Here is a 27,135-nt window from a genome sequence, read left to right on the forward strand (position 1 = left end):
CCCCTTATAGTAGGGCGGGGATTGTCTGTGTTATTTGGTTACGGCACAGCACAAGTTACACAAGCAAGGAGAAGGATAATTTTATAATAGGAGCGTTTCACAACTTTTACATAAATTCGCACGCTCAGCACATGCGTTCGAGAAAGCAATTCTGTCTTCTCCTTTGGCTGGTACTACAATAAAAATCGTCAACCTGAAATCATAGAATAGAATAGATAATCATTGACGTCCATGCCTCACCTTCCATTTCTGAGACAAAAGCATCAAATTGCCTACATTTGATTCGACTGACATCAGTGGGTCGAAATAACATTTATCGCTTTCGGCTAAATAACACGGAACACCAAAGGAATGTCAGCATGTTTGCTTTGACAGCGTAAATATCAATCACGAGCAGAGAGAGCGAGAGCGTCAGATCTTGAACAACTACAGCGCGCGAATTTTCGGTCATTAAATTCTTCAAGTGGAGGAGGACACAGAAAGGAGTTTGTCGTGGCCATGGAGTTGAATTCAGTGCTTTTGACGGCGAGTGGCTCTATTGGATTTTTTAAACTTGTCAACTGTGGTGTCAGTAAACTCCCTATACCCGAGACTGCTTGCAGAAACTCCTGGAAATGGAGAAATATCTGCACATCTTTCACCCACAGTCTGATAACTGGGATATGGGCTGTACTATGGTGAGTCGTTTTCCACTGCCATGATGCTTGATATGTAAAGATCAATTGTTTTCAATTAGCCTACTGAAAGTTTATACATTACGGGCAAATAACTGATAATAGGTTTTATAATACATTTTTACAATTTAAAGGTAAATGTTGATTTGTAGGATAAGGTAACAGAATAATGTGGACAATGTTTTGTTCTGGACTGAATTGTGAATTGTGAAATGTTAAATCAATTAACCTATGGTCATATAAAATGCTTCAGAATCAATTTGATCTAGCCTACACCTTTTCACTATGCTCTTTCTCTCCCAATAATACAAAAAACGATTTAATTGTTTTGAATAATATATGCATTTTAATTGTGTTCTGGTTATTTTCTCAAATGAATTTGTCTATTTTTCCTCTACAGCTTTTTCGTACACCCACAGATGGCCGAAGATTTGATAGGAACATATTCTGTGTTCTCGCACACGTTGGTTTCTGTATCAATCGGTGAGTGTGTGTGTGTGTGTGTGGATGGCAGAGGGAAAGGGAAGGGGTGTGTAAGTGAGTAAACTGAGATATGACTAAGGAGTTAATCAGCGAATTGTTTTCCATAAATAGACAGGTATTTACCTCTCCATGGTTGCAGGATCTTGTCTATTTTGACTAGTTTTCTATTGAAATTCATTGTGGAGAGCTCATTTATATATTTTGGGATATGAATACCAAGTATGTCTACTTCACCGTCAGCCCATTTTATAGGTAATGTAAAAGTTGTATTTTTTAAAAGATCCAATACGTAATATTGTACACTTTTATCATAATTAGGTTTTTTGGTCCAGAGAGTCCAAAAAAGTTACCTCTAGATCTTCAATGAGACATTGCAGGGATCTAGCTTGCAGACTTAATATATAACTTGAGTCATCGGCATACATGGACACCTTTTGTTTTTAAGCCTTGGATTTCTAATCCTCTGTTGTTATTTGATCTAATTTTAATTGTTAGCATTTCGGTGGCCGTAACGAATAGATATGGTTACAGCGGACACCCTTGATTAACTCCTCTTACAATTCAAAACTCTCAGAGAATTAGCTGCGATTTTCTATTTTACACCTGGGGTTGCTATACATTACTTTGACCCATTTTATAAAAATCCAGGCATTTATAATTAAAATCCAGTCTTACTTTATCAAAGGCCTTTTAAAAATCCGCCATAAATATCAGGACTGGCTTCTTATCAAATCAAATTTGATTTGCCACATGTGCCGAATACAACAGGTGTAGACATTACCGTGAAATGCTTACTTACAGCCCTTAACCAACAAAGCATTTTATTTTTTAATAAAAAAGTAAAATAAAACAACAACTAAAATAAAGTGCAGAAATAAAATAACAGTAGGGAGGCTATATACAAGGGGGTACCGGTGCAGAGTCAATGTGCAGGGGCACCGGCTAGTTGAGGTAATATGTACATGTGGGTAGAGTTAAAGTGACTATGCATAAATCAATAACAGAGTAGCAGCAGCGTAAAAAGATGGGGTGGGGGGGCAGTGCAAATAGTCAGGGTAGCCATGATTAGCTGTTCAGGAGTCTTATGGCTTTGGGGTAGAAGCTGTTGAGAAGCCTTTTGGACCTAGACTTGGCGCTCCGGTACTGCTTGCCGTGCGGTAGCAGAGAGAACAGTCTATGACTAGGGTGGCTGGAGTCTTTGACAATTTTGAGGGCCTTCCTCTGACACCGTCTGGTATAGAGGTCCTGGATGGCAGGAAGCTTGGCCCCAGTGATGTACTGGGCCATACGCACTACCCTCTGTAGTGCCTTGCGGTCGGAGGCCGAGCAGTTGCCATACCAGGCGGTGATGCAACCGGTCAGGATGCTCTCTGGTGCAACTGTATAACTTTTGGAGGATCTGAGGACCCATGCCAAATCTTTTCAGTCTCCTGAGGTGGGAATAGGCTTTGTCGTGCCCTCTTCACAACTGTCTTGGTGTGTTTGGACCATGATAGTTTGTTGGTGATGTGAACACCAAGGAACTTGAAACTCTCGACCCGCTCCACTACAGCCCCGCAGATGTGAATGGGGGCGTTCGGCCCTCCTTTTCCTGTAGTCCACGATCATCTCCTTTGTCTTGCTCACGTTGACGGAGAGGTTGTTGTCCTGGCACCACACTTTATATCCTCAGTCGGTGGTAATTGATTGATCCTGATATGTTATGCCATACCATACCAATTCACTGAGGAGGTGGACTCCTTATTGCTCAATATTCTTTTAACTGTTGCTTGTTGCTGATGCATTCATATGGCCATTTTCAAACAGCAGACCATAGCTTTCACATGGTTAGGAGTCTCGGCTAGATGGACAAAATCTTTACACCAAGCTTAGAGTAAACCCCAGCAGTATAGCCCCTTTAAATACAACTTCCTCTATTTTGACTTCATGCTCTCTAACTGGCTCGTGTATTGTTTCCCTTAATGGCATGAGCTCATTTAAATGACTGCAAGCCACACTCTATAAGCTGCTAATTTATTGGATCTGTGCATGGCTAACAAGGGCTCCAACAAGGGCTCCCTTAGAATTCCAAGGATTGTTAGCATTCTCCCAGAGAATCCAACCCACCCCTGAATGCTGCCTGCCAGTGTTGTTAGTGTTGCCGGAGTTCTAGAATCAATGGGGAGCATTATGGGGCTTCGTCCCAGGCACCGCTCCGGACCTACCCCCGTAGGTTGCGTGACCCTAGAATGGGCCATAGCGCCTGAGAAGAAGGCTGTTGATTTATGCCACAGCAGTCTGCCCGGGTCAATTGCCATCTGTAACAGAGAAGGGAGTCCGGGTGAGGAGGGTAAGGATGGTGCGTTCTCTGGGCCCTGCCTACAACAATGTGGCGTGACAGTGACACTGAGCCTATAGTATGGTCGTCACTATCAGGCCACAATGCAAAGCTGGAACGAAAACGTATTTTCACTGTAGGCAATTTTGACATGGCAGCTTGGCCACATAGTTGAAACACACTATATGTTCAGAGGCCATATTGACAATGTTTTGTGTGTTTTTCGCTCTGATTGACCAAACAAACACTAGCCTGGGCCTCTGTCTGTGGGCTGACTTGACTATGTCAGGCCAAGGCAAAGGTGTTGACATTTTGGAATGCAGAACAGTTGCAGTAGGTACCCTCCCAGGCTGACCAAAGGTAAACACAGTGTTACACACCAAACATGCCACTCTCCTATTGGGTGTGTCGTTAAGTTCATTCAAGAATCTTTTTGTTTTGAGAAACCGTGATCCGTCACAAAGATTTTCTGTTAACTCTTTCTGTATAATTCTGTATTGTTAGTTACCATCTCAACCAAACATTCCAGGGTTTGACTGTTAGCCAGTGTAAAGAAGTTGTTTGATCACAATGTTATTGGACGGTCACTGCCCAAAACCCACAGAACGGAAGAGATTGGCTCCAGTCCCCATTGTGACAACACATAGAGCTATGCTGTTTGAGATAACATGTAAAGCTATGCTGCTGTCATATTTAAACACTATAGAAAAAATACTACATTTTCAGCCACGTGTGGTGGTACACAAAGGTGTGAAAGAGACTGGGGCAGAAGGACATGGGCAGGGGGTGAGAGAGGGGGACAGAGAGACACACACACACACACACAGAGAGAGGGACAGAGAGACACACACACATACACAGAGAGAGGGACAGAGAGAGACAGAACCAATGAATCCTTATGAAACACAGTCAGCGTCATAATGATAAGAGAGCCAATGGATGGACAGTTGGTCACATGCCACCATGGTTCAATAACGTGAACGCTTGACCTAGGTTGACTGTTTTCACTGGTTGTAAAAATGGCTTTTATTTATACACCTTTAGGAATGATAAAATGAATGGATGACACTTTTAAAATCTAATATTATGGATCCTATTCAGTCAAAATCGATTCCAAATGCACAGTGAGAATTCTTTTTTGTATTCAATTTGGATCAAACATCTGTTTCTTCAGCATGTGTTTGTCATATAGCAGCAGAGGATGCTCTAAAGGTGCACGTCTCATCACAATATTTACAGAAGCCCTTTTGGTGTTGAATGTCAAATTGAATATGTAGGAGGAACACAGACTGGGGTTAATTCTAGTCTGCCCTAGAGGAGGACCTCCTCCCCTACACACACATGCACACACACACCCGACTACCTTAACGTTTCATTATTTTTCCACCATTCTGAATAGCCATCTCCATGGTTACGCCCATAGTGGGGGACTGATATAAATGGCGCTCTCTAACTGACATCTTGGTTACCATCCTTGGTGTCGTCATGGAAGCGACTGGCAAGAGGGGTCCCCACTAAATATACTTGCTATGCCAAACGCTCCTCCACTGAAAAAGCCTTTGTTCTATCAATCTCCATTGCTTTGTTTTGGTTCTAAGCTAGAATATGCCTTTTCTATGTTTTGTTCAACAGGCTACTTCATCTATGACTTCCTTGATATGGTGCTCAACCAGAAGATGATCCTGTCATGGGAGCTCCTATTCCATCACACAGTGGTAAGTGGTCCTGGTAGCATCTACAAGGTTTGAGGTACATGTTGTGTACAACCACATATCTAGGATCAGGTTACCTGACCTCACTCACCATAACCTTGATCATTAGGGGGGTGGTAAATATCTGACCCTGTATCAGTGATTAGGCGAAACCTAGCCTAGAATCTACTCTCTCAACCTTATTATCTAGCTAAAAACACCTACCAGAGAATATTGAAGGAGTGAAAGCATCACACAGTGCACACACATTTCACACATAAAACCCCCACAGTCGTTGGCCCCTGTTAGCATACAGCATAGATCAAATAACATTTTATTGGTCGCTAACACAGTTTTGCAGATGTTAACGCAGGTGCAGCGAAATGCTTATGTCTCTAGCTCCAGCAATATCTAGCAATACACACATAATCCAAAAGTAAAACCCAAAAAATAAAGAACAAGAAATGAAGACATATCAGAACCTCACTGTTAACCTTGTCCAGCCAGCCTTCCTCATCAGGCTCCTAACCTGCCTGACATGCCCTTGAGGAAGTCAACCCCCAGGCACACTAGTGTAACAGAAGTCTTTGGGTAACCACGCTCGCATGAGTAAATTTGCCAGAGACTTGATGAGTTGCATTGGCTCCCTATGTGAATGCCTAGACTTTAGCTTAGTGGGCTAATGTGCTCTTCTGTCCCTCAGAAAGTCTGAGTTCTAACCCGATCAGTCACACTAGCTAGGAAATACCCTCATTATCGTTCTTTCCCATCAAAGCTAGACAGCTCCAGTACTACATAATAGGCCTCAAATGAGAGCACCTGGTGAAGAAAAATGGTCATTGTCCTTTTGAACTAGGCAAGTCAGTTAAGAACAAATTCTTATTTACAATGACGGCCTACCCCGCCAAACGCGGACGACGCTGGGCCAACAGTGCGCCGCCCTATGGGACTCCCAATTCCATCCGGATTGTGATACAGCCTGGAATCGAACCAGGGTCTGTAATGACGCTTCTAGCACTGAGATGCAGTGCCTTAGACCGTTGCGCCACTCGGAAGCCTCTGGCCCTGGAGGGATAGTGACCCAGTGTAGGAAAGGGCAGTGGGGAAGAAAAACGGTCAATGTCCTTTTGAGAAAAATTTTCATTGTTCACCAGTGTTCTTGAGAAAGACCTGAGTCTTGTTCTCATTCCCTTGAGAATGGATGTCTCATCTTTGTAGAATGCTGCTTGAGGCTTTACATCCGGGAATTAAGTTGCCTGTTGGCAACAGATCTATGATCAGTTTGCCCTCCCCCCATCCTAACTTTTACCATTGGGGGGTAAAATGCTAAACTGACCACGGCATGCGCCAAGGCTCTTCTGCCTGACCCATTTCCATGGCAATACTGAGCTTTTGAATACTTTTTTCTTTTGAGGACCGGTTTGTGATGTTGATGTACATTTTTAGATGCGTGGATAGAAGAGGATTTGTGTAGATTTGCACCTGGCTTTGAAGAATTTTATCCTGTCTGCTTGTCTAATAGCTTTCTTATACAAGTAATGTTTGTTACGCGTCTGAAATTGAGCCAGTGAATGTGGGCACATGCCTGTTTATATGTGAGCCTCTATAAGTGTGTCTGTATCTCTCGCACACATACTGGTGAGTAGTACAGTATTCACACTCAGCCTCTCATGTGTATGTATGACTCACAGCTTGCTGTTCCTCGTCAATGTATCAACACTGTCCAGGGCAAGTCCTGCATATCTAAACTGACAGACTGACTGGACTCAGCTCAGCTTGCCAGGCAGCTCCACATGCTTTTATTTTTTTTATTTGTACATTTATTTAACTAGGCAAGTCAGTTAAGAACAAATTCTTATTTACAATGACAGCCTACCCCGGCCAAACCCGGACGACACTGGGCCAATTGTGCGCCGCCCTATGGGACTCCCAATTCCGTCCGGATTGTGATACAGCCTGGAATCGAACCAGGGTCTGTAGTAACGTCACCCTATGGTTCTAATCCTCTCCTCTTCCAGGGCCAGCAGCCAGCCAGTCCCCCATTCTGAGGTTTTGTTGTTGTTCTTCGCTCCTTTCTTTCCTTTGAAGCTCCATTCAGGACAGGAACAGGAGGAGGTCTGGATGAGTGTTGACAGATAGACAGTCTATGACTGTGGCCTGGGAGGAACTGGGACTTCCACTTTTCCTCTCCTTCTCTCACATCCGGGATTCTTCCGATGGCATTGAGGAGTACACCACATCAGTCACTGGCTTCATCAATAAGTGCATCGATGACGTCGTCCCCACAGTGACTGTACGTACATACCCCAACCAGAAGCCATGCATTACAGGCAACATCTGCACTGAGCTAAAGGGTAGAGCTGCAGCTTTCAAGGAGCAGGACTCTAACCCGTAAGCTTATAAGAAATTCTGCTATGCCCTCCGAACCATCAAACAGGCAAAGCGTCAATACAGGACTAAGACCGAATCATACTACACCAGCTCCGACGCTCGTCGGAAGTGGCAGGACTTGCAAACTATTACAGACTACAAAGGGAAGCACAGCCGCGAACTTCCCAGTGACACGAGCCTATCAAACTAGCTAAATTACTTCTATGCTCGCTTCGAGGCAAGTAACACTGAAACATGCATGAGAGCATCAGCTTTTCCGGACGACTGTGTGATCAAGCTCTCGTTGCCGATGTGAGTAAGACCTTTAAACAGGTCAACATTCACATAATCAGACGGATTACCAGGACGTGTACTCGGAGCATACGCTGACCAACTGGCAAGTGTTTTCACTGACATTTTCAACCTCTCTGTGTCTGAGTCTGTAATACCAACATGTTTCAAGCAGACCACCATAGTCCCTGTGCCCAAGAACACTAAGGTAACCTGCCTAAATGACTACAGACCCGTAGCACTCACGTCTGTAGCCATGAAGTGCTTTTGAAAGGCAGGTCATGGCTCACATAAACAGCATTATCCCAGAAACCCTAGACCCACTTCAATTTGCATACCGCCCCAACAGATCCACAGATGATGCAATCTCTATTGCACTGCCCTTTCCTACCTGGACAAAAGGAATACCTATGTGAGAATGCTATTCATTGACTACAGCTCAGCGTTCAACACCATAGTGCCCTCAAAGCTCATCACTAAGCAGGGGACCCTGGGACTAAACACCTCCCTCTGCAACTGGATCTTGGACTTCCTGACGGGCCGCCCCCAGGTGGTAAGGGTAAGTAACAACACATCTGCCACGCTGATCCTCAACACGGGGGCCCCTCATGTACTCCCTGTTCACTCATGACTGCATGGCCAGGCACGACTCCAACACCATCATTAAGCTTGCAGAGGACACAACAGTGATAGGCCTGATCACCGACAACGACGAGACAGCCTATAGGGAGGAGGTCAGAGACCTGGCCGTGTGGTGCCAGGACAACAACCTCTCCCTCAACGTGATCAAGACAAAGGAGGTGATTGTGGACTACAGGAAAAAAAGAGGACTGAGCACGCCCCCATTCTCATTGGCGGGGCTGTAGTGGAGCAGGTTGAGAACTTCAAGTTCCTTGGTGTCCACATCACCAACAAACTAACATGGTCCAAGCACACCAAGACAGTCATGAAGAGGGCACAACAAAACCTATTCCTCCTAAGGAGACTGAAAACATTTGGCATCGGTCCTCAGATACTCAAAAGGTTCTACAGCTGCACCATCGAGAGCATCCTAACTGGTTGCATCACTGCCTGGTATGGCAACTGCTCAGCCTCCGACCGCAAGGCACTACAGAGGGTAGTGCGTACGGCCCCATACATCACTGGGGCCAAGCTTCCTGCCATCCAGGACCTCTATACCAGGCGGTGTCAGAGGAAGGCCCTAAAAATTGTCAGACTCCAGCCACCCTAGTCATAGACTGTTCTCTCTGCTACCGCACGGCAAGCGGTACCAGAGCGCCAAGTCTAGGTCCAAGCGGCTTCTAAACAGCTTCTACCCCCAATCCATAAGACTCCTGAACAGCTAATCAAATAGCTACCCAGACTACTTGCATTGCCCCTCGCCCCCTATTTTACGCTGCTGCTACTCTGTTTATTGTCTATGCATAGTAACTTTAATAACTCTACCTACATGTACATATTACCTCAATTACCTCGACTAACCGGTGCCCCCGCACATTGACTCGGTACCTGTACCCCCTGTATATAGCCTCCCTACTGTTATTTTATTTTACTGCTGCTATTATTTGTTACTTTTATTTCTTATGTTTTTATTATGTTTTTTGGTCTTTTTTTATTTGGTATTCTTTCTTAAAATTGCATTGTTGGTTAAGGGCTTGTAAGTAAGCATTTCACTGTAAGGTCTACACTTGTTGTATTCGGCGCATGTGACAAATAAAATTTGATTTGATCATCCTTTTCTTCTGTGTTGTGATCTTTCTTTCTCCCGCTCTCATCCTGTGTCTCTATTAGTATTTCTTTATTTTCTCTCCTCTCTCTCACTCTCTCTTCCTCCTTCCCCCGGTGTTTTACTGCTGGGGTCTGGGCCTGGCAGTAATGATAAATAAGAAAAAAAAATTGAGGTTTTGGGGAGAAGTAAAGGGAGAGAAACTATTTTTCTGAATCTGAGATCTCAATGGAGCATTTTGTTGGTCTTGGCTAATGCCTTGTTGACAATTTCTACGGTCTGTGGCAAAAACAGTCTTTGTTTGCCGTACCCCCTCATCCTCTGAAAGTAATTTTGTTTAGTCACTCACTTTGTAATGCTGTAGAGGGGTTTCTCTGAAATGCAGACTTAACAACACCAAAGACTCAAGCTAAGGACAGACGCTAAAGAGTTAGCAGTAGGCAAAGCTCTGGTAGTAGTTCCAGTAGTCATCGGCCAGGGTCGTATTCATCAGGGCATACAGTATCATAGCAAAATGGCTATGCAATGGAAAACATAAACTAGGGTTTCTTATTGGACAAGTTCAGCTAGAAGGCTACCTCCCAGTTTCATCCCGTTTTCTTCTGTTTCATGTCTAGTGAACATGACCCAGTCTTAGTAACTGTTGGGGGATAAGCAGTCAAATGTTCCATAGAAACTTTAGACTTTTTTCCACTTAAGTGGAGCTTACTGTGTAAGAAAGGCGGGAGTCCTCTTACAATGACATGGGTACTCCACTGGCATTTTAACACAGAGCAACACAGAGACCACTTGTATAGCCCCCAAACAACCCCTGACCCCTCCCTTCCTTTGGGAAACAGGAAGTCCTGCTGTCTGTGTCAGAAATAGGGCACCTGTATGAACACAAAACTGCCCCACTCAGATCTGACTGAGGAGATGCTGTCAAATATGTATGAAAGAGCATATGGAAGATTCATAACAGAAAATATAAGGGTCTGGAAAAAGACCTTCTGACAAACACCATATTTGCAGAATTTGTCAGGGGCTTTCTGCTGTAGTTTCAGTAACATCTTTGGAGTTGCCACTGCCCTCGACAGGGTTCATGGAAAAACAAGGAATAATTTACCGTAAAAAGCTCCCCTCTCCTCCTTTGTAGTTGGCCATAACAGTTGGAAATATTGAGGTTGCTATGAACGAGGGTGAGTAGATACTAGAGAACTGCTGCAGAAGTTAATGAAAAAAGCATTTAGAAAATGCCATTGGGCCTAATGCAGTTCATTTAAGATGTTTAGGTCAGCAGGGAAGATGTAATTTGACTCTAGTTGCTTTTCTAATTGCAATCGCTATAGCTACGCTCTTAGTTTAACGGCTCTCTGACTGAGATGTTTTTGAAGGTTTCAACAATGTGTTTGCTGTTTCCCTCCACAACACAAATTGCTTTCATCCCTGTCTCGTTACGCATAATTGAGTTTGCTTATTAGTAGTGCTTAGTGCTGGTAGGGAAGTGAGTGTCATGCGTTACCCTCTAACTGATATTTTGACTGCTGTGTTCCATCTTTGAGATATACTATCTTCGATTCCCCTATATACTACATCTGTATCTACAGTGCATTCGGAAAGTATTCAGACCCCTTGACGTTTTCCACATTTTGTTATGTTACAGCCTTATTCTAAAATGGATTTAAATGTTTTTTTTCCTCATCAATCTACACACAATACCCCATAATGACAAAGCAATAACTGAAATATCACATTTACACAAGTATTCAGACCCTTTACTCAGTACTTTTGGCAGCGATTACATTACATTTACATTTTACATTTAGCAGACGCTCTTATCCAGAGCGACTTACAGTTAGTGAGTGCATACATTTTCATACTGGCCCCCCGTGGGAATCGAACCCACAACCCTGGCGTTGCAAGTGCAATGCTCTACCAACTGAGCTACAAGGAGGCCTACAGCCTCAAGTCTTCTTGAGTATGACTCCACAAGCTTGGTACACCTGTATTTGGGGAGTTTCTCCCATTCTTCTCTGCAGATCCTCTCATGCTCTTTAAGGTTGGATGGTGAGCATCGCTACACAGCTATTTTTAGGTCTCTCCAGAGATGATCGATCGGGTTCAAGTCCGGGCTCTGGCTGGGCCACTCAAGGACATACAGAGACTTGTCCCGAAGCTACGCCTGCTTTGTCTTGGCTGTGTGTTTAGGGTCGTTGTCCTATTGGAAGGTGAACCTTAGCCCCAGTCTGAGGTCCTGAGCGCTCTGGAGCAGGTTTTCATCAAGGATCTCTCTGTACTTTGCTCGGTTCACCTTTCCCATCTCACAGTCCCTGCCGCTGAAAAACATCCCCACAGCATGGTGGTGGCAGCATCATGCTTCACCGTAGGGATGGTGCCAGGTTTCCTCCAGACGTAACGCTTGGCATTCAGGCCAAAGAGTTCAATCTTGGTTTCATCAGACCAGAGAATCTTGTTTCTCATGGTCTGAGAGTCCTTTAGGTGCCTTTTGGCAAACTCCAAGCGGGCTGTTATGTGGCTTCCGTCTGGCCACTCTACCATAAAGGCCTGATTGGTGGAGTGCTGCAGAGATGGTTTTCCTTCTGGAAGATTCTCCCAGCTCCACAGAGGAACTCTGGAGCTCTGTCAGCGTGAGCATTGGGTTCTTGGTCACCTCCCTGACCAAGGCCCTTCTCCCCCGATTGCTCAGTTTGCCCGGGCTGCCAGCTCTAAGAAGGGTCTTGGTGGTTCCAAACTTCTTTCATTTAAGAATGATGTAGGCCACTGTGTTCTTGGGGACCTTCAATGCTGCAGAAATGTTTTGGTACCCTTCCCCAGATCTGTGCCTCGACACAATCCTGTTTCCAGGTTTTCTAAACCTGTTTTCGCTTTGTCATTATGGGGTATTTTGTGTAGGTTGATGAGGAAAAATTAATTTAATCCATTTTAGAATAAGGCTGTAATGTAACAAAATGTGGAAAAAGGTAAGGGGAATGAATACTGTATACCCTGTCTACTACTGCTGCCATATTGGGAACCCAGTCTACGCTCCCTGATCTTCCCTCTCAGGTCTTCTCTGAAGAACCCTTTCACCCCATCTCCATGCTTACTCTAGGAGAAGCCCCTTCCACATTCTCCACTTGAAGGGTCATTAAACACCAGCCTGAAGGTATGAATTGAACTCTGCTCAGTTTACCACAGTGACGATTGATATAAGCAGGCAGTATTGGAGAAGCTTGAAGCTTCCACTTGCTCCCTGTGAGAATGTCATGCGATTGGATCCATGACTTAGGCCTAACTTGGAGACTCAGTGTTGTGCGAGAACTTCTGCATGGCCGTATTTCTACGTCACCGGTGGCTGTGTCACTATGGTGTGGCGTGGTGCTTATGACTGCCAGCTTCTCCTCTCCTCCTTTCGTCTCCTGACCTCTCGCTTTCTCTCCCCCCAGCTTCATCTCTACAGATCCTGATTTCTGCTCCTGCAGACCAGTCTTTCTCCATGTCCCCTCATTCTGTCAGATTCCAGTGACTCGCAGCCTAATATGGCCACAGTACAGCAGTACTGCCAAAGCTGTAGTACATGCAATGCGTTCTGCTTCTTCATTCCAAAGTTATTGAACATTCTCAACCCCCTACTCTCTCTTATCTGTACTCTAAAAGCATGTACAGTTTTAATATCGAATGTGCTTCGGAATACAATTCGCCAACATAATTTTCTGTAATATGTGGTTTGTTTGAAATTGTGGTTTGCTTTTCACAAACCACTAAAATGTCCCTGGACTTGAACAAGCAATGCCATCAGGAGCAATTGAATTTGTATAGTAGGATGCTGAACGTATTTGCCAAATAAATATTCGAGATCTTCATGTGCCCCACACACACAGCCCTTTTGGCCAGGGTTCTACTCTGTGGGTTGAGGAGCCAAAAGGAGGAGTAGCGCTTGATATTTATTTTTGCGCAATTTTAAACTCTTTCCACATGTCGCCTAAACCTAGAGCTATGAGCTATGAGCTATAACCTCGTGGTGTTTTAGCCTTATCACTGCATGAATGTTATTAGAACTTATAATAGCCAAAGTGAGAATATCAGTTTTGAGTTGGGCTGCCATTCTGCGAATCTTACACCCACCTACTGTGAAGTACAATAGAGAAGGATAATGTGATTGAGCGAGAGATTGAGTGTGAAGGGGAGGAAAGGGAAAGTGGGGTGAGGCAGAGAATGTGTCTATAGATTCTTGGTGGGAGAGTTGTGGTGTGTTTTGCGGCCACATCTCTTTGGAGGAGGGAAACCCCTCTGCCTCTCTCTCCTCAGTATGTGTTTCCAGACAGAAGAAATCTGGTCTCCACATGAACCCCCTCTCACACACGCTCAGCCCAGATCTCCGCCCACATATCCCCTACACCCACACAGTCAAAACATAACCCCATCCCCCCCAAATCCACCCACTCAAGACAGCCTCCGCCTCTTTCTTGTTTCCATTCCTCAGTGTCGTTCTATACAGTAAACCACTCACCTAATGATACCAGCCTATCTAAGGCCCCTCTCATCCAAGATCCACACACAGATTGAACCAGCCTCTTAACTAGAAACCAGTCAACCATAAAACATGCAGGGAAGATGAGTAAAGTTCTCAAAAGTGCTAGCAAATTTTCCTGGAAATCTAATAACTCAACAGTGAAAATGTTGTTGTACACTGGTATTGGACAGAAACATATTTATTGTGCCTAGGGCCTGACAATAAGAATGCCAACAACGTCCCCTAGAGAAAGTCTCTGCGAAGTCATGACGTCCCTACATTGTTATGAAGTGTCCACATTGTCAGGAAGAACCCACATTGTCATGAAAACACTATTCTGTTGCTAAGAGGTTGGGCAGGAAATCCAGATGTGCTTAAACGGAGTGATTGTTGTGAGACGTTGGCGTGGCAACCAGGAATGCGGTTCTTCGAGGAATCCGCCTCGTTCAGAAACCAGAGAGCCAGGCTCAGGGAGAAGAGAATGAGGGAGTTGGTCTTTACTGACTTCATACTGTAGTCAAGGTGACGCTATAGGAGGAACATTTAGAGTTAGAGAGAGAGACTTGGCTGCCAGCCAGAAAGATACCTGTGAATCCCTAAGCATGTACGTCTGTGGTTTTCCAGCAACTATGGAGTGTGTGTAGTCTTGGTAGGAGAGGATGTACTCAAAAGACAATCCCAGATTCCAACATACACTACCAGTCAAAAGTTTGTACTATTTTTTTACATTGTAGAATAATAGCGAAGACATCAAAACTATGAAATAACATATGGAATCATGTAGTAACCAAAAACTAACCTTAAAAAAAAAAATGTAGAAGGAGAGTGATGGAGTGCTGCATCAGATGACCTGGCCTCCACAATCCCCGACCTCAACCAAATTGAGATGGTTTGGGATGAGTCGGGCCGCAGATTGAAGGAAAAGCAGCCAACAAGTGCTCAGCATATGTAGGAACTCCTTCAAGACTGTTGGAAAAGCATTCCAGGTGAAGCTGGTTGAGAGAATGCCAAGAGTGTGCAAAGCTGTCATCAAGGCTATTTGAAGAATCTCAAATATAAAATATATTTAGATTTGTTTAACACTTCTTTGGTTACTACATGATTCCATATGTGTTATTTCATAGTTTTGATGTCTTCTCTATTATTCTACAATGTAGAAAATAGTCAAAATTAAGAAAAACCCTTGAATTAGTAGGTGTGTCCAAACGTTTTACTGGTACTGTATGTATAGGGGAATTCCTATATTTAGCTCCGTTACAGTTGTTCGGATAGCACACCATTTAAATGTATGCTGGGTAGTTATGGAAACATTTTCATTTGCTCAAAACATAAAACACATGTATCCATAGGATAAATGTATTGTTACACTGACCGTAGTCAGTAGTGTACATATACAGCCAAGTGGTCACTGAGTAGTGTAGGTACATAGTTTTTGAAGTAGCTTCTGTACTAATCAACATCTAGGAGAAAGAGTTAGGTGAGAAATAGTGAAGTGAGTCACTGCAAAAACACACCAAAACCAATTAACATGTCTCACCTATCACCTGGCAACCACTAGTGAGGACTAGTGACTTGAATATGAATAATGTCACAGCGACCTTTCTAAACATATTCCATGATGAGAGATTTTTTCTTTTCTTTTACCATTACTAAACATGGATACACACCGTACACACAATGTTTTGGTTTTTCCTAAATCTATGGTCGTTCGTTTGACTTTAGTCTTGTGACGGTGGCATTTACCCTGGTCTCTAGAAGGGTCATCACAGTATCTACTACAGCGGATGTGTGTTATTTTCTGTAATGTGGATGTGTGGGTTTTATGTTAATGTAAGCTTGTGTGTATGTGTGTGCAGGTGGAGGTTATGTGTGAACATGCTAGTTCATACTCATATCTTTTACGTTGTAGACTTTGACCCCTCGCTACACTTACATACTGTACATAAAATGCCCTCTCCTGAACCACACCCTGGCCCTGCTTTATACAAGACAGGACGGTTTCCATAGGCTTTCCCATTTAGTTCCTTACCATAGACTTCCCTAGCCCATTTCCCCTTCCCTTCCAATAACCCCCACTGGAAAAGTGGAAAAGCTCAATCTGTCTACTCCAGTCCAGTATTGACCCGTTGCTATCAGAGTAACTCTGTTTGAGTGTGATGGTTGCTATGGAGCGTGGTGTTATTAGTCAGCAAACTTCTCTCTGGGACCAGCTTATAGGGAGGACAGGCCTGTTTTTTGGGGGGGGCTGGTGAGTGTTGTAACGTGTGTTGAATGCAGTGGTGGTTACGGGGCTGTGTGTGTGCACCTACCACACTGTTTGTGCAACCCAACTTTACAGTAAAAGCCTGTTAACATTTTGATTCTTAGAATCGTGACTAGTCGAGATGACACAGAACTCCTGCTGTCGCTATGTTCTTCACAGTTAGAGCCCACTATACTAGGCAACCCACTCTCTGATCAGTAGACCAATTCCTTTTAATCATTAGCTTTGCACACACGCACACACACATTCCGATAAAATCACAAAAGCATCAAACACCTAACACCCCATCTTGCGTTTGGCATGCTTGAGTGTGTGAAGTGTGTGTGCATGTACTTGATAGTATATTGTACAGGGAGTTAGGGTCTGAGTGTTGTTTATGCATTCCTATTATATTTAGGTCCTGTGAGGAATGTCCCTGGCCCCATGTTTACATTACACATACTGCACTGCACTGAGGAGTGGCCATCACAAACACTGTTTACCTTCACCTTTGACTCTGCGCTGAGATGAGACGCATTAAGATTTGGTGTAAGGGGGTGTTGGTCAAATGAAATCAAAATGTATAGGTCGCTTACAGTTTTGAAGATGTTATGAGCATTTTGTTGCACCTGCGATGTCTCTAGCTCCAACAATGCAGCAATACAATAACAATGCACACATAATCCAAAAGTAAAACAAAAAAAATAAAGAACAAGAAATGAAGACATATCAGAACCTCACTGTTAACCTTGTCCAGCCAGCCTTCCTCATCAGGCTCCTAACCTGCCTGACATGCCCTTGAGGAAGTCAACCCCCAGGCACGCTAGTGTAACAGAGGTCTTTGGGTAACTACGCTCAAATGATGAGTAAGTTTGCCAGAAACCTGATGAGTTGCATTGGCTCCCTAAGTGAATGCCTAGACTTCAGCTTAGCGGGCTAATGTGCTCTTCTGTCCCTTTAGAAAGTCTGGGTTCTAACCCCATCGGTCACATATACACTACCAGTCAAAGGTTTGGACACACCTACTCATCCAAGGGTTTTTCTTTATTTTTACTATTTTTTACATTGTAGAATAATAGTGACGACATCAGAACTGTGAAATAACACATATGGAATCATGTAGTAACCTAAAAAGTGTTAAACAAATCAACATTTATTTTATATTTGAGGTTCTTCAAATAGCCACCCTTTGCCTTGATGACAGCTTTGTACACTCTTGGCATTCTCTAAACCAGCTTCATGAGGTAGTCACCTGGAATGCATTTCAATTAACAGGTGTGCCGCCTTAAAAGTTATTTTGTGGAATTTCTTTCCTTCTTAATGCGTTTGAGCCAATCAGTTGTGTTGTGACAAGGTAGGGGTGGGTATACAGAAGATAGCCCTATTTGGTAAAAGACGAAGTCCATATTATGGCAAGAACAGCTCAAATAAGCAAAGAGAAACAACAGTCCATCATTACTTTAAGACATGAAGGTCAGTCAATACGGAAAATTTCAAGAACTTTGAAAGTTTCTTCAAGTGCAGTCACAAAAACCATTAAGCGCTATGATGAACCGCCACAGGAATGGAAGACCCAGAGTTACCTCTGCTGCAGAGGATAAGTTCATTAGAGTTACCAGCCTCAGAAATTGCAGGCCAAATAAATGCTTCAGAGTTCAAGTAACAGACACATCTCAACATCAACTGTTCAGAGGAGACTGTGTGAATCAGGCCTTCATGATCGAATTGCTGCAAAGAAACCACTACTAAAGGACACCAATAAGAAGAAGAGACCTGCTTGGGCCAAAAAACACGAGCAATGGACATTAGACCAGTGGAAATGTGTCCTTTGGTCTGGAGTCCAAATTGGAGATGTTTTGGTTCCAACCGCGTGTCTTTCTGAGACGCGGTGTGGGTGAACGGATGATCTCCGCATGTGTATTTCCCACCGTAAAGCATGGAGGAGGAGGTGTTATGGTGTGGGGGTGCTTTGCTGGTGACACTGTCTATGATTTATTTAGAATTCAAGGCACACTTTACCAGCATGGCTACCACAGCATTCTACAGCGATACGCACATCCCATCTGGTTTGCGCTTAGTGGGACTATCATTTGTTTTTCAACAGGACAATGACCCAACACACCTCTTCCAGGCTGTGTAAGGGCTATTTTACCAAGAAGGAGAGTGATGGAGTGCTGCATCAGATGACCTGGCCTCCACAATCCCCCGACCTCAACCCAATTGAGATGGTTTGGGATGAGTCAGACGGCAGAGTGAAGGAAAAGCAGCCAACAAGTGCTCAGCATATGTGGGAACTCCTTCAAGACTGTTGGAAAAGCATTCCAGGTGAAGCTGGTTGAGAGAATGCCAAGAGTGTGCAAAGCTGTCATCAAGGCAAAGGGTGGCTATTTGAAGAATCTCAAATATAAAATATATTTTGATTTGTTTAACACTTTTGGTTGCTACATGATTCCATGTGTTATTTCGTAGTTATTCTACAATGTAGAAAATAGTGAAAATATAGAAAAAGTAGATGTGTCCAAACTTTTGACTGGTACTGTATGTACAGCAGTAGTTAAATAGGCTGAGCCATTACTAGAATACATTATCTACATATAAAGTGGGTAAAACGTTATGTAAACATTATTAAAGTGACCAGTGTTCAATGACTGTATGTACAGTCGTGATCAAAAGTTTTGAGAATTACATTTTACATTTTAGTCATTTAGCAGACGCTCTTATCCAGAGCGACTTAGTTAGTGAATGCATACGTTATTTTTTTATATATTTTTTCATACTGGCCCCCGGTGGGAAACGAACCCACATCCCTGCCGACCAAACCCTCCCCTACCTTGGACGACGCTGGACCAATTGTGCGCCGCCCATGGGTCTCCCGGTTGCGGCCGGCTGCGACAGAGCCTGGACTCGAACCAGGATCTCTAGTGGCATAGCTAGCACTGCGATGCAGTGCCTTAGACCACTGCGCCACTCGTGTCCTATCATCTTTGAGATGTTCCTACAATTTGATTTGGAGTCCACCTGGGGTAAATTCAATTGATAGGACACGATTTGAAAAAGGTGCACACGTATCTTTATAAGGTCCCACAGTTGACAGTGCATGTCAGAACAAAAACCAAGCCATGAGGTCAAACGAATTGTCCGTAGAGGTCCGAGACAGAATTGTGTTGAGGCACAGATCTGGGGAAAGGTCCCAAAAAATTTCTGCAGCACAGTAGCCTCCATCATTCTTAAATGGAAGAAATTCATAGAGCTGGCCACCCAGCCAAACTGAGCAAACGGGGGAGAAGGGCCTTGGTCAGGGAGGTGACCAAGAACCCGATGGTCACTCTGACAGAGCTCTATAGTTCCTCTGTGGAGATGGGAGAACCTTCAAGAGGGACAACCATCTCTGCAGCACTCCACCAATCAGGCCCTTATGATAGAGTGGCCAGACGGAAGCAACTCCTCTGTAAAAGGCATATGACAGCCCGCTTGGAGTTTGCCTAAAGGCACCTAAAGACTACCAGACCATGAGAAACAAGATTCTCTGGTCTGATGAAACCAAGATTCAACTCTTTGGCCTGAATGCCAAGCGTCACGTCTGGAGGAAACCAGGCACCATTACTACGGTTCTATTATTTATTTTACCTTTTTTACCAGAACCTCCCAGTTGAAACTAGCCAGCTAACTAGCTACTTGCTATTAGCCACCGTTAGCGGTTTTCACCATTGTCCGTGGCCTGCACTACCTACCAGCCAGCTCTAGCCTGGACTATTATCGGCCAGTCTGCACTGTCTGCACAGCGCGCTATCAACCAAGAACATATCGGATTTTCTGCCTGAATCACTGAATCACTGGACCTTAACACCGGATCATCGCAACTAGCTAGCTGCAACTGAATGGATGTTGTTGGCTAATCACCACCGCCCCCGAAGCAAGCACCAGTTAGCCTTGAGCTAGCCTCGAGCCAGGCCCATCTCCCGGCTATCTACCTCTCTGTCAACCGGACGGGACCTCCTAGTGTCGACACGGAGCCCCGCCGATCCATCACGACTGATCTGCCGACGTAATCGTCTGATTTGGTTTCAACAGGCATGAATGACACAAGTATTGGTCTTCACAAAGTTCGCTGCTTCAGTGTTATGAGATATTTTTGTCAGATGTTACTATGGTATACTGAAGTATAATTACAAGCATTCCATAAGTGTCAAAGGCTTTTATTGACAATTACATTAAGTTTATGCAAAGAATCAATATTTGCAGTGTTGACCCTTCTTTATCAAAGCCTCTTTAATCCGCCCTGGCATGCTGTCAATTCACTTCTGGGCCACATCCTGACTAATGGCAGCCCATTCTTGCATAATAAATGCTTGGAGAAATGCGGGTGTTTGTCCACCCGCCTCTTGAGGATCGACCACAAGTTCTCAATGGGATTAAGGTCTGGGGAGTTTCCTGGCCATGGACCCAAAATTTCGATGTTTTGTTCCCCGAGCCACTTAGTTATCACTTTTGCCTTATGGCAAGGTGCTCCATCATGCTGGAAAAGGCATTGGTCGTCACCAAACTGCTCTTGGATGGTTGGGAGAAGTTGCTCTCGGAGGATGTGTTGGTGCCATTCTTTATTCATGGCTGTGTTCTTAGGCAAAATTGTGAGTGAGCCCACTCCCTTGGCTGAGAAGCAACCCCACACATGAATGGTCTCAGGATGCTTTACTGTTGGCATGACACAGGACTGATGGTAGTGCTCACCTTGTCTTCTCCGGACAAGGTGTTTTCCGGATGCCCCAAACAATCAGAAAGGGGATTCATCAGAGAAAATGACTTTATCCCAGTCCTCAGCAGTCCAATTCCTGTAGCTTTTGCAGAATATCAGTCTGTCCCTGATGTTTTTCCTGGAGAGAAGTGGCTTCTTTGCTGCTCTTCTTGACACCAGGCCATCCTCCAAAAGTCTACACCTCAGTGTGCGTGCAGATGCATTCACACCTGCCTGCTGCCATTCCTGAGCAAGCTCTGCACTGGTGGTGCCCCGATCCCGCAGCTGAATCAACTTTAGGAGATGGTCCTGGCGCTTGCTGGACTTTCTTGGGCGCCCTGACGCCTTCTTCACAACAATTGAACCTCTCTCCTTGAAGTTCTTGATGATCCGATAAATGGGTGATTTAGGTGCAATCTTACTAGCAGCAATATCCTTGCCTGTGAAGGTCTTTTTGTGCAAAGCAATGATGACAGCACAGGTTTCCTTGCAGGTAACCATAGTTAACAGAGGAAGAACAATGATTTCAAGCACCACCCTCCTTTTAAAGCTTCCAGTCTGTTATTCTAACTCAATCAGCATGACAGAGTGATCTCCAGCCTTGTCCTCGTCAACACTCACACCTGTGTTAACGATAGAATCACTGACATGATGGCAGCTGGTCCTTTTGTGGCAGGGCTGAAATGCAGTGGAAATGTTTTTTTGGGATTAAGTTAATTTTCATGGCGAAGAGGGACTTTACAATTAATTGCAATTAATCTGATCACTCTTCATGACATTCTGCAGTATATGCAAATTGCCATCATCAAAACTGAGGCAGCAGACTTTGTGAAAATTGGTATTTGTGTCATTCTCAAAACTTTTGACCACGACTGTACATAGGGCAGCAGTCTGTAAGGTGCAGGGTTGAGTAACCGGGTGTTAACCAGCTAGTAACAGTGTCTAAGGTTCAGGGCAGGGTACTGGGCGGAGGCCGGCTAGTGATGACTGTTTAACAGTCTGATGGCCTGGAGATAGAAGCTGTTTATCAGTATCTCTGTCCCAGCTTTGATGTACCTGTACTGTCTCTGCCTTCTATATGGTAGCGTGTGTGTGTGTGTGTGTGCTCAGGCTACCAAGATTCACTCCGGAAGCCTTTTTTTTGTCATCTGAAACCAAGGGAACGGGTTTGGTTTGAGGTGCATCTCTACCCCTCGGGGCTTAGAGAGAGGTCAATGCTCTAAAGATGGATTGACTTTGTAACATTCCCACCTGGCTGGCATTTTGGTTTCTCTGCTGCCTTATCTTTGTCTGCCATCTTGGCCATGACTTGGCAAATCTTACAAATGAAGTTGCTTCTAAATGCTTATCTACACCATAGTCAATTATTTGTTATTCCTACATATTGAGTATATAGGCCACTTTTGCAATTGTCGCTCTGCCACTGCTGTGTGCCACCTTGGGTCATCCTTAACAACATCGGCCATCTTGAATCTGTCTTTCCCTTATCTGCCATTCATTTCTGTGGTTAAGGAAACACACACGCAACACACGCTGTTTTCACCCTTTCTCCTTTACCCCCAATCTGTTCAATATACACAAAATGAGAGAACGCTTTGAAACGAGGGTTCTACTGCTGATTTTTGCTTTCCTTTTCAAAATGTTTTGCTATGTTGTATCCTACTGAACACGACACAGCAGCACATACTGTAAGAGCAAGGCTAACCTCTCCATCATTGTGCCCACTTTCCCATCCATGCAGTTAGACTGGGTCCCCTGCCAGCTGTCTCATCCCCCTGGCCCTGTGTGTATCCACTATTTGTCTGTCTGTCTGTAGCACTGTTAATAGGCTACCAGCAGCTAGCTGACCAGCCCAGCGTTACCCTGGCTTAGCAGGGGATAGCCTGCTAATGCTGAATCATTCTAATGGTCCAGGGCTGTCTTATCTGTCTGTTGACCCAGGGGAGGGGGGATTACAGTAGCTTCAACCCCATCCAGGGAGGCTCACTGTCGGGCACAGTTTAGGGATTCATCCCCTCTCATGGTTTGAATTTATTTTATTTGGTTGAATGACAGGATCCAGCCAGGACCCAGCCAGAGCTATGGTCTCTGGTCCTAATCATACCTCACAAAAAGAGCCACGTGCCTGAGCTCGGGCCAAGTGATAACCCCCTGTCTCTCTCTGGATGAGTTCAGATGGGTCAGTGGGGATTTGGGGCTACCATCTCCTGATGATGGCCTGACTGCTTCGCTGGGTCAAAGTAGGGCATAAAGGTTTTGTAACCACCGGCTGTATTAAATCACCAGCTGCTGTATAAGAGATGCACAGTTCATCATGTCACGTGTTTATAGTAGTAGGTAGTGTGGAGCTTGTATTAGGTGGTATAGTATGTAGCTTGTGTAAGGGATTATTGAGTGCCTTCTCACCCACTTGTATCAATGATTACAGTCAGTCATTATATACATGGCTCTGATTACCCCCTCCCTTCCCAAGGACAGGGAGGAAACTACAATCAGTGTCTCTACTGAAGATACCTCTCACTAACGACGCTCCTCAAACATCATAAAGGAGGCCATGGCCATACAGACATAAACACACACTAGGATCTCTAATGAGTCTGCTAAGTCAATTGTCCCAGGTTCACCAGGAATCATGATGTATACAGGCTTTTTATTTCAGCCAATAATCCATGGTCAAATTCTACTATTTGAAGTATCACAGAAAAGTAAACAAAATAGGGTCTGAATATCTAGCAGTATTTCTGAAATAGGTGATTCAAAAATGTGTGTTCTAATTAACTAAGCTGTTATTCTTAATACGTACAGTAAGTAAGTGTCTGTCTTGATGTCCAGCTGAAGTGAGAACCAGACTACACAGTGCGTCCCAAGGATCAACGTTGAGAGACCATACAAGCACTCATACAAGACGTCACAGAGAGAGCTGCTAGGTGATAGATAACCATGTAAACAGAATCCTGGCCATGAGGTCTCTTATCAGAGCATTTTATAAGGCTTTTATTTGACCTCCACAGTTCCTGTTATAAGTGTCCCAGAGGAGATGTGTGTGTGTGACCTGGAGGAACGATAAGACAGGTTGAAGTTTAGTGTGAGTGTGTATGTATGAGAGACTGGGGTGTTTACCTGGGGAGAGAGTCACACACACCTTATTGGCTAAGAGCAGCATGGGATTAGGGCCTCTATACACATACACACACACACACACACACACACACACAGCCTGCAGCAGGAGATAGAAAACAAGAGGAAGATGCAAGAAAAAGATAGGACATAATGGTGTGTCTCACGTCAGTGCTGGCCTACTTGTAGTCTGGCTAAATAGGTGTTATTATTCAGACATGCTTGGACCAGAGTTGCTACATGTAAGCGTCTCTTTGTCTTTTTGTTCCTCTTGAGGGGGTAGCCACTAGCCAGTGTGTGCACTGGCCTTTAGACTAGACCCCAGTGTGTGTGTGTGTGGTGCTGTTTATCCCATGACCATTTGTCAGTTTAGGGACGGCACCTCCTCTGTTGACTCCAGCCTCACCCCCGGGGCCACACACACACACACACACCACACACTTAAAGCCCTCCCATTGGGTCCTGTCTACTTGTTAAGCTCAGTCACACAACCAAGCCATTGAGGATGTTTGAGTGTCCTAACAAGATACGTTGTGCTTTACATCGCTACATTGGTGTGCCAGTAACTGCTATGTAACATGGTCTACAGTTAGTTCTGGGAGGCTAAGGCTGCATTTCAAATGGCACCCTATTCCCTATGTAGTTTGCTACTTTTATGCACACACTCAGTGCACTATATTGGGAATAGGGTGCCATTGGGAATAGGGTGCCATTTGGGAGACAGACTAAGTAGTGGTTTGAATTGAGAGTAGTGACAGAGTGGGGAGAAAGGTTAGGGTTAGTAACAGTGGACAGGGTCAGGTTAATGTACTACTAGGGCATTGCTGTTCTCAATGGGATATTTTGGGAAAACATACATCTGCCCTCCAGACTTCTACAGTAACTAAGTTGGATGTGAGATTTAATGATCTAACTCTGACACACAACACAATATAGACTTGTAAAGGCAGCTGCAGTCTAATAAAATATGATTCAAAAGATTTCCCTGAAGTTATTGTGTAACAGAGCAGTATGTACACATTCTATAGTGGCTCTATTGTAGACTGGCACTGGCTGCCACCTATTGGTTCTAGTACGCTACTACATCACCCCCTGTTACCAAAGACTATCTGATATGCTGTAACTTCAGACTTTCATTTCATAACTATGACCTTGCAGATGTTTGATTAGCATGATGACCTTCCTCAATGTCATTATCTAAAGATTAGTCAGTGTTTGATGTTCAAAGGCATTAATCTGACAAGCAAATAAAGGAAAAACAAAGGCTTGTTATGAGACTAACTGGATGATATTTTCCTGGAAATAATACAATATTTATCATAAATACAAAAAAAGGCTGTGCTGTGAGTCAGATGGTCATATGTGGATATGGCTAATATGGTGGACATGACCTAAGTCATGAGATCCCAGTCATCCCACCACTACCTCATGAGATGATGGTTAACCATGTGACTTCTGGGTAGATGAGTTGGTGGTTTGTTTGTTATGTTAGGACTCGTGAGTTGACTCAGACTTGGACTCGAAAGCTAGGGACTTAGGACTTGAGTCAAACTCTAGGTTTAGGAATTTGACTACATCACTGCCACTCAATGCCTAACTTTCTCTTATTCTCCCTCTCACTCTCAAATCACATTTTATTTGTCACATGCGCCGAATACAACAGGTGTAGACCTTACTGTGAAATGCTTACTTACAAGCCCTTAACCAACAATGCAGTTTTAAGAAAAAGTATCTTCTTCCTAGGTGATCAGCTGTTTTGGCATCACTGTCCTGACCGGTCGCTACGTGGGCTTTGCTGTGGTGGCCCTCCTGGTTGAGATAAACTCTGTGTTCCTCCACCTGCGCCAGATCTTACGCATGGCCAACCTAGCGGAGGGCGACCTCTACCGCGTCAACAGTATGGTCAACCTAGGTACTGTCATGTTAATAAGGTTTCAATTATGAAATAATATTTTTTATATGACAGCTAGCTTGTGCTAGTTATTTATTATCTCTAACTTCACATCATGAGGTGTGCCATGAAGTGGTTTGTTTACATGACCTTTCAACTGTCGTAAAGCACTGTAGTAAGTAGATTATACAAATGTTAGCACCATAGAATTACATATAGAAATACATATGTCATTTAATAGGATATCTGTTCTTAGTGCTGATAATAACGAACTACATATAATTCCAGGTACCTACGTGGTGTTCCGGATCAACACCCTGGCCTGGATGACCCGCTGGCTGGTTCTGAACCGGGACAACATCCCCCTGTTCAGCTACACAGTGGGGAGTGTAGGGCTAGCCATCATGACCGCCATGAATATAGTGCTCTTCTACCGCCTGCTGAGGTCCGACTTTCTCAAGAGCAGTACACCCACGCCCACGGATTGTAAAGAGAGTAGAGGGCAAGGAGAGGGAAAGAAGGAGACATAGGAAGGGAGGGAGGGAGGGAGAAGAGATAAAGGCAGATATTGTATAATAGCAGATGTCCTTGAGTATTCAAGAGGGTGAGGAGGATGTATACACACACAAACACACGTACACACACACACACAGTGATGCATAAGACATCCTGTAGAGAAGCTGGGAGCACGAGGATGTCAGTCACATACAAACACACACACACATGCGCACACACACATAAATACACACTTTGTGGCCAATACACCTTGTACCTTATGCCTGTACTCTACCTAAGAGATCTGAGCAAATAAACTTCCCCATCTCTCTTCTGTTTTGGGGTACAGGCATTTACCATTCATACACACGCTCCATTGAATGATAGCCAAAAAGAGAGAGATGGATATACAATTATACTATTCATTACATTTTATGTTTTAAGTGAGATATCTATAAAATAGTGTGTGTGTGTGTGTATACAGCCGTGGTCAAACGTTTTGAGAATGACACAAATATTAATTTTCACAAAGTCTGCTGCCTCAGTTTTTATGATGGCAATTTGCATATACTCCAGAATGTTATGAAGAGTGATCAGATGAATTGCAATTAATT

At 44.1% G+C, this 27,135-nt stretch overlaps 1 protein-coding gene across 1 annotated transcript; it reads left to right on the top strand.

The window, feature by feature from the left end:
- Positions 1-482: 482 nt before the first annotated feature.
- LOC311101674 (TLC domain-containing protein 2-like) lies at positions 483-27,135 on the top strand. The gene is made up of 5 exons (XM_084142826.1): positions 483-677; positions 1,075-1,157; positions 5,107-5,189; positions 25,879-26,047; positions 26,315-27,135. The coding sequence occupies exons 1-5, from the start codon at positions 499-501 to the stop codon at positions 26,554-26,556; spliced, it is 756 nt and encodes a 251-aa protein (XP_083998952.1). The 5' UTR covers positions 483-498; the 3' UTR covers positions 26,557-27,135.

This window comes from Coregonus lavaretus (assembly GCF_964263955.1).
Source record: "Coregonus lavaretus genome assembly, chromosome: 26".
Taxonomy (NCBI): Eukaryota; Metazoa; Chordata; class Actinopteri; order Salmoniformes; family Salmonidae; genus Coregonus; species Coregonus lavaretus.

What these genes read in the sequence shown, in the direction of transcription:
- LOC311101674 (XM_084142826.1), top strand. Translation starts at nt 499, where the DNA reads ATGGAGTTGAATTCAGTGCTTTTGACGGCGAGTGGCTCTATTGGATTT. An exon ending in GGGATATGGGCTGTACTATG is followed by an intron (nt 678 to 1,074) that starts GTGAGTCGTTTT and finishes TTTCCTCTACAG; the next exon opens with CTTTTTCGTACACCCACAGA. An exon ending in CAACAGTATGGTCAACCTAG is followed by an intron (nt 26,048 to 26,314) that starts GTACTGTCATGT and finishes ATATAATTCCAG; the next exon opens with GTACCTACGTGGTGTTCCGG.